This window comes from Amphiura filiformis, chromosome 11 (genome assembly GCF_039555335.1).
Source record: "Amphiura filiformis chromosome 11, Afil_fr2py, whole genome shotgun sequence".
In the NCBI taxonomy this organism is placed as follows: Eukaryota; Metazoa; Echinodermata; class Ophiuroidea; order Amphilepidida; family Amphiuridae; genus Amphiura; species Amphiura filiformis.
In genome coordinates this window covers 15563619-15577030 of record NC_092638.1, presented here as the reverse complement: position 1 = coordinate 15577030, position 13412 = coordinate 15563619, and the positions used below count along the sequence as shown (strand labels likewise).

Below are 13412 nucleotides of genomic sequence, written 5' to 3'. Positions count from 1 at the left end.
ATGTACTATCACTCAGCCATTTTGGGACATATAAAGCAGGCACCCAGGCTATGGTTTGATTTTGACTGAAAAAAATGAGCTTAAACAAGTGGAACAAATTGATTGATTGAACCTTAGCTAAGTCTTACAAATATTTTGATTTTTTTAGGGTAATTTCAGACATTTGAACACAAAAACTAGAAATTTGGTGGTTTGACCACAAAGCTTCCACCAGTCTAAAAAAAAAAGACTGAAATATCTATGCTATCTTGTGTAAGTCAGCTTACCACGGTCCACACACGATCAGTAAACAGTCAAAAATAACATTACAAATCCCGGAAGTGAACCGGCTCAACCGGTAGTCATTGATCCTAAGTTCATGGTTTGTTATTTCGCCATGATTTTAAAGTTTACCAAACAATTTTTTCGGGATTTATCGTTGTAAAAATGACATCTAATAAACGCCCCCCCTTTAGAGGAAATACAATATCTTATACCTACATCTTCAGTTCCCCAACATTATTTCATAGATAAATCTGCTTGTTTTCACAGTCCCTCCTTTCTCATACATTTTTTGTAACCAGGTACTAAATCAAGAAGGAGAATAAATGTGTAATTGAAATTTAACCCCATGAGAACTACCTCCCGATTGGCCAAAATTTTCATTATCAATTGGACCAATCAGCAACATTGTTTGAATAATTTCACCATGCAAAAAAAAATTGGGTGAATTATTTGCAAAGCTCCATTCCGATTGGTGATTAAAGTAAAGATATCATGTAATTGACCAATCTGAGGCAATGTTAGATCCATGAGTAGTGCTCAAGGAGTTAAAATATAATTCCCATGGATAGTCATGGAAACAAATATTATCCTAAATGCTCAAGAGATATTATGCTTTTGAGAACTTCCTGTTTTTCAAGGGCTTTTATAATTGATTTGTTTGCATAGTGATTTGCACATAGGGAGTTGATATAGTGATTTTTAAATACATTGTATATCCATGTTGTCATTTCTGAAGTTAATTTTTAAGTCTTAGAGAAATGTACTTCAATTGAGCATACCAAGCTGATGAATTGCAGAGGTTTAAATAAGCGGTTGATCGTTAATAGCTTTTGATTTTAAAACTATTAACACAATAGGCCTACACCACTATTTCAAAATGAAATTATTCTTTTTTTTTCAAACCTGATTTTTTTTGGCATATTTGTTATGTTTACACACGTCCCTACTTACACCTAATTGGAATTAACCAAATTTGTTGCATTTGTAGGACAACATTCAGAGCAGTTTAAGTTCCACATAAAGCACCATGTTAAACAATCAAGATAGCCAGTAGAATTCCTTTCATTTTAGCTCATTATTTCAGCTTAAAATGCGCAGAACCCCTTCCAGTTAATACTAATATTATTTCATAATTTCAGTTAAAGGAAGTGTCCGCAATCACAACATTATGTCTTATATGTTAGAAAATAATTATCAAGCATGAATCACATGGTTTTATTTTAAAAACAAACTCATATTAGCCATAAAAACGAATAAAACAGCCATCTCTCAACACGCGATATTCAAAATTCCCGCACCATGTGATTCGTGCTTGATAATTATTTTTCTAACATATAAGACATAATGTTGTGATTGCTGGACACTTCCTTTAAAAGAATATCAAAATCAAATTTCAATGGAAATTGTAGATTGTGGCTTCAAGTAAAAAAATATATAAATCAATCCTGCTGTTGCATACAAAAGAATATCCCCACTTCATGTAAATGCAATATTCAAAAAAATTTAGTACTTAATATTTTCTGACTCAAGAGATTGTAATGCAAGCCCTGACAATTGCAAACATTCTTTGTACACACAAACATAACAGCACATGCAAAGAAACACACCCCAACTTCCCTACCCCCTCACACATACCCCCCCATACACACACACAAGTTCTTTAGCACAATAGCAAAAGGCTAACTTAGCTGTTGGACTGGTCAAATTGCAAAATTGCACACCTAGTTGGATGGTAGCAATTTAATCTACTTTATACGAGTTCATATGTTTGGTACACCTGTGAACAGCTCTTTTCAGAGCCATTGAATCATCAGCAGGCACCTGTTATAATGGCTCTTTTCAGAGCCACCATCTCTTATAGACGAATCTCATTTCACACATTCCTACACCTCAATGGCAGCCATAGCTGGGTGCCCGTCGGATATTTTCCACCTAAAATATGAAATGATGCGTCCTTGGCAGGGATTTTAAACTGCATTTCATCACCCATGTTACACGTAGACAATAGAATGATGAAAGTTTACAACACAATACAACATAACATTGATTTTTAAGCGGCTTTAATCCACCCAATTGGGCAGTCACAACACCGTTTTGTTGCGCCTGGGGACCCAGTCATGGCCGACTAAATTCTGACCATCACTTGGCTCGTTAGATTTGTCTATATGTATATGGGGCAATCTAGATATCATCGGGCAAGGGGCAACCCACAATGATACTTTGTAGACACTAGACAAGGGGCAGTTTACATGCAAAACTGCAAAAGGTTTTGTCAGTTTTGCAACATGAATGAATACCCATAATAAAAAGCAAATTGTGCAACTCCTGTGTAAGTTCTTGTTCTCTAACCTTACAGTAATGGACGCCTCGTCCATAGCTATAACCATGCAGATGTAGATGTTGGACTGTTAAGTTGTGGTAACTTTCATGCTCTGTGTAGTATGGGTGCTAACTGGTGCTTGACACACTTTTATCAACCTATGTATTAGAAGACATCCTTTTTCAGTTGGAGAAACAGAAAATCCTTTTGATGTCATGACAGTATCTGCAGCTTGAGAGGGAGGGTTCACACGACCAAAGCGCTCATCCCACTGCCGCCCGTCCCAAGTCGGAAGCAGTAATTTTGCTGTAGACCGAAAGAACTGACAACAGGATGTAGTATAACCTGGGCTTGATAATCATAACACCATCGATACTGTGCACATCCTAAAACAAGTACCGTCGGATCCGTAGCGGTCGCTGCGGGACAAGGAATTCAATTTTGCAGTGTTCGGAAAAAAAATTTCAAAAAAAAAAAAAAAAAAAAAAAAAAAAGTTAGGAAAAAAAAAATTTCGGAAAAAAAAATTTCAAAAAAAAATTCTCTTCAATTTCCCTTAACTTCCCTCAATTTCCCTCAATTTTCCCAAATTTCGGGAATGAAACTCTTTTCCAGTATGGGGCGGTATAGGCCCTCCCCTCAACAAGTATCATAGCCATGCGACAAACAATGTAGAGGTAACAGCATTTTTTAGCGTTTGTTACTAACGGACGGACTAACGGACTAACAGACGGAGAGACATGGTGACTTATAGAGCTGCTACCCGCAGCTAAGCAGCTAAAATCATTGATGCAGTTCAAGTCAGGTAGCACTGCAGCCACACCCGGCCATGGTTTTCAATTTTTTTACCTGCCCAACTGGCTAGTGATAAAAATGTTCAAGTACACTCAAGCTGATAAATTACTACATAAATTAGCAAGCTTCTTTGCTGTGGTCAATTTTGTTGCTAACAGTATTTCATAGTAGTATCTACATCAAATCCAACTTCACAAAACACTATTTTAACTGCTTAAATTGTATGATTCCAACATTTCAAGACTCAATACTTTCATGTGTCTTATACCACATGGTCATGCATATGTGACCTGCTACAACAAAATGAATATAAAGTCGTAAGTTGGTAGTTTCAAAACATCCTGGCTGACTGAGTTGATGTTTGCCGTGCATCTGTACAAGTCAGTAGTATGTCCTTTGTGAATGGCCCATTGTCCCCCATTCACAAAGAACATACAGACATACTACTGGCTTGAATAGGCGCATGTGAAACAAAGAATATCAATGCAGTAGCCAGGGCGTTTCAAAACTACCAACTTGCGACTTTACGCTCATTTCATGGTAGCAGGTCACATATAATCGTTTCATTTGACTTGCTAATCTCTTACATCTGAAAAAAACAAAAACGAAATGCAATTTTGTTGCTAACAGTATTTCATAGTAGTATCTACATCAAATCCAACTTCACAAAACACTATTTTAACTGCTTAAATTGTATGATTCCAACATTTCAAGACTCAATACTTTCATGCGTCTTATACCACATGGTCATGCATATGTGACCTGCTACAACAAAATGAATATAAAGTCGTAAGTTGGTAGTTTCAAAACATCCTGGCTGATTGATGTTTGCCGTGCATCTGTACAAGCCCGTAGCATGTCCTCGTGAATGGTCCATTGTCCCCCATTCACAAAAGACATACAGACATACTTTTGGCTTGAACAGGCGCATGTGAAACAAAAGAACACCAACACAATAACCAGGGCGTTTGAAACTACTACTTTACGCTCATTTCGTGGTAGCAGGTCACATATAAATATTTGTTTCATTCGACTTGCTAATCTCTTACACCTGATAAAAATAAAAACGAAATGCAACAAAAGAGATCCATGTGTTGCCTTACGTGCAAGGAACACAATTTGCTCTCTTCTACAAACTTCAAATACACCCTACCATTTAAAAGCCTTGTTAGTCTTTCACAATCCACATTCAGATGTTGTATCAGCTCAATGTCAGTCTCTTCCACAGATTCTTCACTGGACTTAGCTAGTGCATCAAGCCTGCAATTTGTAAACAAAAAGTAAGTTAAATATACCAGATATCTCAAAACATTCCTATCAAGTATTTGACTTTTACTATAAAAACTTATTTTTGATCTCAACACAATTGTGGACGTATGTTAAATTTTCAGCTACAACATTGACTTTCATAGGGAGATTGGCAACTTAAGTTAGGGATCAAAGACCTATTGGACACTTGACCCCAAACTTGATTACTGGTAACGTAAGTTGTATCGGCCCCTGTCAAGATTCAGTGATGGTTGTTAACTCCGATATTTGCCCATTGCACGGTTCCGGCATATGCAAGGAGAGCCTCAAACTGGCTATAAACAAGAAAGGAAGATTTTACGGAACTTTACACAATGTTAATTCCCATTCATGTATGCTGCCAGATCGATGCACTCCTCACATATGGTGGAACCATGCAGTGGGCAAATAGATGGCCTGCGTCACACTCCTTTCGAAATAAGATGGGTACCGGTCATTGGACCAAGTTTAAAATAATTTTAAAAAAATTCTGATGTCTCCCAATTACAAATTAAACACAGACGAACTGTCATTTGAGTTTTACCTAAATTACTTTTCCTTCTTTCATGTTCGGATTAATCCCTTATAATTAATCTTATTCTAATAATTATTATTTATTTCCTATTGCTTACTTCCTATAAGAGGTACAGTCACAATCAAAGTGATCAGTTCCCCTGATAAATTCAATAAAAAGTCAGCAATCAGTATCAAATTATAAATGATTTTATTAAGTATATTTTTAAAGCAAATATATGGTTTCATTCTTTTTCTGGAGTTTTTGAATATGTATGTGAAATAGTTTTGACAATGGTTCGCTGGTAAAGAGTAAAAACAGTCTTGGCCTAAAAAAAGGGCTTGAGGTGCCATATTTACGGATTCAGTCTAAAATCAAAATTGTTATAAAACGTTTGTTTTTTGATCGATTATAAAAATTAATTTTTGTCCTTGATTGAAATTGTGTTCAATTGTGTCAATCATTACACTACAATATTTACTCCAAGGGCTTTTTGATTTCTTCAAATAAGTTTTATTATGATAGAGTGAATCCCCGAGCCCTTTACAAATTCGCAGAAATGATGCCGCCTCCTTAATGTCCCATAAAGCAATATTGTAACATTTCCAGAAATCATAGATTTCTATTTATTTCATCCACAAAATGTTAACAAACTTTTATGTGCCCTGTTTTGAGTCAAAACAAATTTCATTATGGCCTCTATATTAAACGTCAATGCGCGTCAGTCAATTGTAACCAAGGTTGATCGGCTCAATGTCCTATAGATTCACGAACGCAGCAAGAATTTAAAGCCATACACAAGTTCAACAAATATTTGGATCCTATGAATTCATCTTGTGTTCTGTGATTTAATTGAATCATTCTGTAACAAATACAGCACCTAAAGCCTTGATTGTACAAGATAATGTTACACAGTGTCATCGCCCCGATATCTATCATATTCTTTCAACACATATATTCAAGTGCAAGCATCGAAATATGGCTTCTTTAGAATAAAAAAATTACGGGAGATATTCATCAATTTCTACCCCGGTATCCAAAGATTTATCGTCTGAATATCAAATCGTGTATAGCACATTCACGTGTATAATTCCTGCGTATTGATTTTAGTGTCTCTGCTGTACAATGTAATTATTAACCAGGCGATGTCAGTGTTTGTTAGTTAATTAAAGTACACCACAATCATGTAGTAAAAATTTAAATTTAGGAAAACAATTGCGGATGTCCACCTCGGCAAATATTACAATTGCTTGAACTAAAATTCTCCCATATATAATACAATCCACTTTAAATTAATTGGCAAAATGTCAAGAGTTATAATTGGCGGTGTTTGACGTCAACGATGGACCAATGTAAAACCATATCCCGTTTCCCGTATCAGTCCATCCTCATCAATCATTGGTAGCGAGACTGACAATTGAGAGGATGTCAATACCACTTTAACTATGAAACAATGCAATTAGGCACTTTCATTTACTGTTTCTATCGGGCTATTCCGGTTGAAATCCATTCACCCCCTGCAGAAAACATGACCTTAATCATACACACAGGGAGTGAGAATTTCAAACGGAGTCACCAATGCAGTGTCGTCTGCTCAAAAATGGTCTATTCCAGGTGAAATCCATACACCACCTATGGAAAACATGACCTTAATCTTCCACACAGGGAGTGAGAATTTCAAATGGAGTCACCAATGCAGTGTCGTCTGCTCAAAAATGGTCTATTCCCAGTGAAATCCATACACCACCTATGGAAAACATGACCTTAATCTTCCACACAGGGAGTGAGAATTATAAATGGGGTTACCTGATAGACTAATTCCAATCAGCCGTCTACACTTCGCATGTACTGTGTATGCTTCGTAGTGACGACTGATTATCTTACAGCCAATATCATGACGGACTTCTGAAAACTATTCAATGCGACTTTGGTTTTGCGCCGTAGCGCGACTGACTAGCGGCGCCCGTGTACCGCGTCGCTGTACCGCGCCGCTGTGACAAGATCGCGCTCTGAACTTCTAAAAACAACAAACTCGGTCAAAAGGTCAATTTGGACACAACTGCGCATGCTCTATGCCACAGGAATCCTGTTGCAAAATCTGTCACTTTTTTTCCATGTAGTTTTCTCAGTCGTCAATCCAGACGATTGACGACTGAGGGCAGCAGTCTAGTTACCTGAGCTGGGTTGACTCCATTTGAAATCTACACCCCCTGTGTAGGAGATTAAGGCCATGTCTTCCATAGGGGGTGTATGGATTTCAACTGGAAGTCCATTCGAAAGTAAATTTCTACACAGCTTCTATTGTATCAAATCATGGCACAAGTTGTACTTTACGGGACAGGATGAGATGTCATCAAGAATTAATTATTTGTCCCTCAGATTAATTTTTTGATAACGCCGAAAGAAGTTCAAACAATTTTGTAAACTATTTTCCAAACATGACAATATCACAAAGGTTCTAAGTCAAATTTCTACAGCATTTGCAGCATTTTTTTAAAGCAAAAGGCAAAAATCCAGTACTTTTGTATTTGTACATCATAGCCTAGACACTTAAGCCTAGATTTTTTCCATTAAAATTTGCCTCTAATAATTACCCCTTTCGTAAAGTTGCACGCCCCCAGGGAATTTATTACAGACAATATCATCAAGGTATATAAAGCTCATCATTACTTGTTGAGTGGAAGAAAGAAGTAATATTGAAGGGTCCAGATTAATTATTTCATTCTAAAGAGTCTACCACAACATTTATTCCCAACACAATTCCAATCAATGAATACGTTCAAGTTACCTTGCTGAAATTCGACTGAATACGGCGGTGAAATTGTTGAGACTGAGGGCGAAGAGCACCCTGGATGCAGAAAGTTTGAGTTGTGCTGCCAGAGGGTGATCGCCGCCCAGATTGAGTATCTGGCAGATTTCTGGCAGGAGTGATTTGACTAGCATTGTCTCGTCTGATCTTGTTGTGTCCTTTGGTTGCTGTTTTGAAAGTTATAAAAGTATTCAAGCCATTCATTAATATAATGTAAAATTGTACATTTCCTTTAAAAACAAACTAGGAATAATGCATCATACTTTAGCACTGTCAACAGGGACTGCCTTTTGAGAAAAGCGAGAGCAATCACTCTACTGCTCTCCTTTTTTTTAGCTCTCCTTAGTTGACCATTCTCTCCTGATACTATTCTATTGTAAATTCTCTAATTAGCTCTCCTTGAAGGTTCCAGAAGAGCTATTTAATGCTCTCCTGCAAATTCAGTTCCTGTGTCAAGAGGAATTGATCATACTTAAACTTGCTAGCAGAGAAGAACAGCCCTTGTTCAGTTCTGTAGCTAGCAGAATTTGAGTACCAGGCAGCAATTAACAGAAGTTGCTTGATTTAGCAAGATTTCAACAAAAGTGGACACTTGAAGGATAAATTTGGTAAAATACACATTTTTTTAGTTTGAGTGGTGGCCTCTACATACATGTAGCATCAAAATGAACCTTATTGTATTGTGAACCATCAGTGGTCAAAGCGCTGGACAGCACAGAGAGGCGCTCATGAAAGTTCTGCGTATGTTGCTCATTAACAATCAGAGCAAAAGAGTGCCGTTCTTCTCTGGAAGCTAGTGTAATCACACACTCTTCCTTAATCCTCCCTCCCTGAAAATGACCCCCCTGAAGAACTTTTTGATTTGTGCGAACTAGTTTGCAAACTCTCAACAATTATAGGGAACCCCACTTTCGATTGTCCCTTTCCCACTGCCTTACCCCAGTAGGGGGTAGGAAATCATCCTTAAAACCTCTCCTATCTATCCAATACTAGACTTTGATCAACTCGTAATCGGTGGGCCTTATAACATCATAGATTAATATCTGTATATTTTATTTAGAGAATTGTCTTGTTACCTCTTGCCAGAAGCATCACAACTATTCATTCAAAGTCCAATCATTGTCTATTTTTTTAAACAAGTAAAATAAGAGACCAGACAGGTCAACTATGACACTTATAATGTGGGTCTACTTTTCGGCGTAGTGATAAAAGCCTAGCAATTCCCGTTGATTACGAGCTGATCAAACTGTAACACCCCTATCCTGAGATACACTTACAGCTGAAAGGCATTTTTCTAGTGTGTCTAATACAATAAGTTGAGATTTATACAGGTTCTTTTCAATATCTGTTGGACTTCCAGATCTCTGCAATAAATAAAAATAAAAATATTGATTAGTAAAGTATACAAGTGCATGTACATAAACCATTTGTGCTAGTTTAATTTGCAGCATTTGTCACCTGAGACAACCAAAATTGATTTGCGGACAACCTACAATAAGAGAGTGGTTGTCCAAACCATACACAAACTGTATGTTTACACATTTCATCTTGTCAATACCAATAAAATTGGCAATAAGGATCAATGGGCTATTCCATTTAAAATTCATACTACCCCTGTGGAAGATTTTGGAAATATCTTCCACAGGGGGAGTATGAATTTTAAATGGAATAGACAGCTCCACTTGAAACTCACCCTCATTCTGTGGAAGATCAAGGTGAATCTTTTTCAGAGAATGTATAAAATTCAAATAGAGCTGCCTAATGTGTTCATTCCATTTAAAATCCAATCCATACTCTCCCCCTGGAATATATTTCCAAAATCTTCCACAGGGGGAGTAGGGATTTTAATTGGAACAGCGCAATGATAATGTACAATTCATAATCTACAAACTAAAAGAAACCCAACAAAATGCTTAAAGGTAAAACAAATTATGCAAAGCGGCATTTGTGGCTGTTGAAACAATGTTGCAAGCATCAACCAAAAAATCTGGTAGACAACAAAAAACATGAGGTCAGGTCAAGGCTCCCGTTGGACACAAATTCTTGCGTCCAGGCGCTAAATTGTATTGCTGGACGCACTGTTCAACAAGCTGCATCAATGCCTTGCATCCGAGTGGGCCTTTGAATTTCAAATCAAAATCAAGAATAAGCTTACTCAATCTACTTTCTGTGAAATAAAATAAATATTTTTATTATTTTCTGAATCTCCATCGTGTATAAATTAATATTTTAGCAACAGGTTTTACAGTTGTGCGTCTGATCGAACGCAGGTTTTTGAAGGCTAGCGGGAGCCTTGGGTCAGGTTGTATGTTCGACACACTCTATAAACACTGCTAATATATTAGTTTGTCCTAAAATAAAATTCAGAAGTTGACAAAAAATTCACGATTTATATTTTTGACAAGCTAATTGTTAACATTCTTGAATTTTTCAACAAGTAACAGTTCAAATTTCTTGTCAAGTTTCTTGATGCCTGCAACTGTGCAGGATGCACTTAGCCATTTTTACATTTTGTACCAGCAATTGGCAACCTCTATTCAAATGCTTTATACACATCCTGTTTGCCCATAGACATTATTTACAATCTTCTTAAAACTGCATTTTCAATATAAAAATAAAATACAAATTGACAATTCATCACAGACCCCACCCTGTGTTATTTTGACTCTTATTTATACACCACATTACAACTTAAGAGGCCTTGGCAGATCTTTCACTCTTAATTTCCATGTTTCTATGAATACAGGAAAATCATCAAATCTTATTTTCCATTCAGAGGATCCAGGACGACAGGCAAAATTAGAAACGCTTCCGTTTACAGATATCTTGGATATCCTTTGTAAAATCTCATTTGCTGCCTGCAAAATTAAAGTTAGGAAAAATATACAAGAAAATGGAATGAATGCAGAAGTTTTAAATACCAGCATCAAATCAATTCAACAATACTAGTATCAAAATTAAAAATTTTTTTAAATCAGCCATTGTTCATGTACATGTAGTAGCACCACGGGACGGCTGTCGAAAGAAAAAAAATGTAACCGAAGTATAAACAACAGAAAGTTCAGACAAAAAATTGCACTTAACATTTAATCTCCTTTTTAATTGTAGATATTCTCTCAGTTTTGTCTCTAATTTTTCCATGTGATAGCATTTATGGGGACAAGTTGCTGTCCACATGAGAATCTGTAAGCAATGGGTCAAGCAAATATTTTTTGACTTGAGCCAAACCTGGCCTGCATATGTCAAAATTTTTGATGTTTTGACGATTCTTTTAATTTTGAGGTACTTTCTAATCTTAAACTTTGAAATTGTTTCATCGTTTTACTGTGAAAAATCAGGTTTTGAGTTTTGAGGGGTGCGATCACACTCCTCCTGTCCTCCGCACTCCTTAAATGATCACAAGGAGTGCGATTTATCACACTCCTTAATCTTTAAGGTTAGCCAAAGGTTTTTCATGCGCTTGATTTCAGAGGGGCGTAAGTTCACAACAGAAACAACAACAGGTTCAGCAGAGTGGACCGGGGAAGGCACCCAACCAAACCCCACTTGAGGACACTTGTCTCACATACTTCCAACAAAACAAAATCAAGCTATATTTGTGACATGATCAAGGGGAATGAGTCGGATGTCGCTAATATTGTTTTTGAGATATTGGCAAAACAGTTTTCAAATTCTTTTGTTTTATATTTTTTTTACCCATTGGAAATTGCTCATAATTCGGTAACCCGATGTCCGATTTTGATGGGGTTTGCATCAAAATGTAGCATTCGTAAACTGCCAGAAAATTTTGTAAAAAACTTCTAATTGAAAATTGCCGACATGTGACTCATTCCCCTTGATCATGTCACATTTATGTATGACCCATTGGGTTCAAAACACTATAAGTAAAAATCAAAGAAAAATCCTCAAATTACATGGTGACAACATTTATATTATGCGCTCATTAAAACTTCCCCATCAATTCAGCCACTTAAATTTGTAATAACAATTTGGATAAACAAGGATGAGGCTATTAGGCATATGATCTAATTTCACATCCTATTCCTTGTTTACATTTACAATGATATTCACCAGTACCGACTGCTACTACAGTATTTGTGATGTGATCAAGCTAAGGGGCTATCTTTTCTTCGGAAGGGGGGTCCCAAATATACTGGGGGGGTCATAAATTTTTGGAAAGAAAAATAGGGGTCATATATATATTTTCATGACCAAAATGTAGGGAGTCACAAGATGACCACAGATACTACATGTATCTGTGGTCATCTTGTCAGATAGTGTGTTCATTTATTCAATAAGACTGATTTCAATACAATTTTAGCCTGTTTAGGGGGTAAGGTGTATCAGTGGTGGGGAGTCATAATTTTTGTTTTTCCGAAATAGGGGGGGGTGCAATTTTATTGATGCCTACTTTTTGAAATTTGGGATCTCCCCTTGGGAAGAAAATGATGGCCCCTAATTGAATGGTTTGTCGCTCATTTTGAGGTGTTTACATGTAGCCGATAATAGTATTCATTCTCCTTTGTATTCTATTGTTCTAGAACCACAAGTCAAAATTATGATTGAGTTTTCATTGAAATAAAACTCTGTGGCACATACAGAAAATTTGATTGACAGATGACTAACTTTGCTTGATTGCATTCCATTTCTTTCAATATCTGTGATTGCATATCACATAAATTTGTTATGTTTTAAGAGGTGACGAAAACAAACCCTGTTCTACAGGCCCGATTTTGCATTTTACAGTCCTTTTTTGTTGCTTAAGCCAACAATCATCACTCCATAATCACTGAAATATTAATGAGCAAGCCATACAATTTGCTCACACCATTGCACCAGCTTTTAATTGCAGTGTGTGCCATCTCCATTTCACAGAAATAACAGGCACTGGCTGTGAAAGCGGAAACGTTCAGTCAAGTGACCTCATCATCCATTCCTAGAAAACAGCTACATTTATAATGACATTTCTTCCCAGTGATTGTTGATTACGGAGATGACACTTTAATTCAGCCGCTCTACTTTTGATAATTCTGCGGCAATCAAATTGACCGTACCTTAAATATTCAAGGGCTGCTTATGAGTGAATTATCTTATTTTAAAAAAATGCTACCTTTTTCAAAACTGTGTAATATACGTACATATATTTTTGTAATATTTACAATTTAAGTAAGTCATCACTACTATGTAGTTTTTTACAAAACTTACTGATCTGCACTTATCAGGTGAAGTTGTCTGTCGCAACACATAGCGGCATGGAGTGATTTTTTCTGTTTTCACATAGTGACGTATAAGTTTAGAGCTATAGTAGGAATTCCAATTGAATGAACGTAGCTTTCAACAGCTGCACTTGATCCAACCGCGATCATATATCACATATTTCAAACTACAACGTGAATGCACGACCTTGGATACAATGCCAACCAAT

General features: G+C 36.6%; 1 protein-coding gene across 1 annotated transcript in view; it reads right to left on the bottom strand.

Annotated features, from left to right (window-relative positions):
* The window catches only part of LOC140163509 (neurofibromin-like), a 178002-nt gene that overhangs the window by 149837 nt on the left and 14753 nt on the right, over positions 1–13412 (bottom strand). Inside the window, 3 exon segments of the mRNA XM_072186823.1 lie at positions 4531–4637; positions 7967–8154; positions 9265–9351. Coding sequence (XP_072042924.1) covers positions 4531–4637; positions 7967–8154; positions 9265–9351 — 382 coding nt within the window.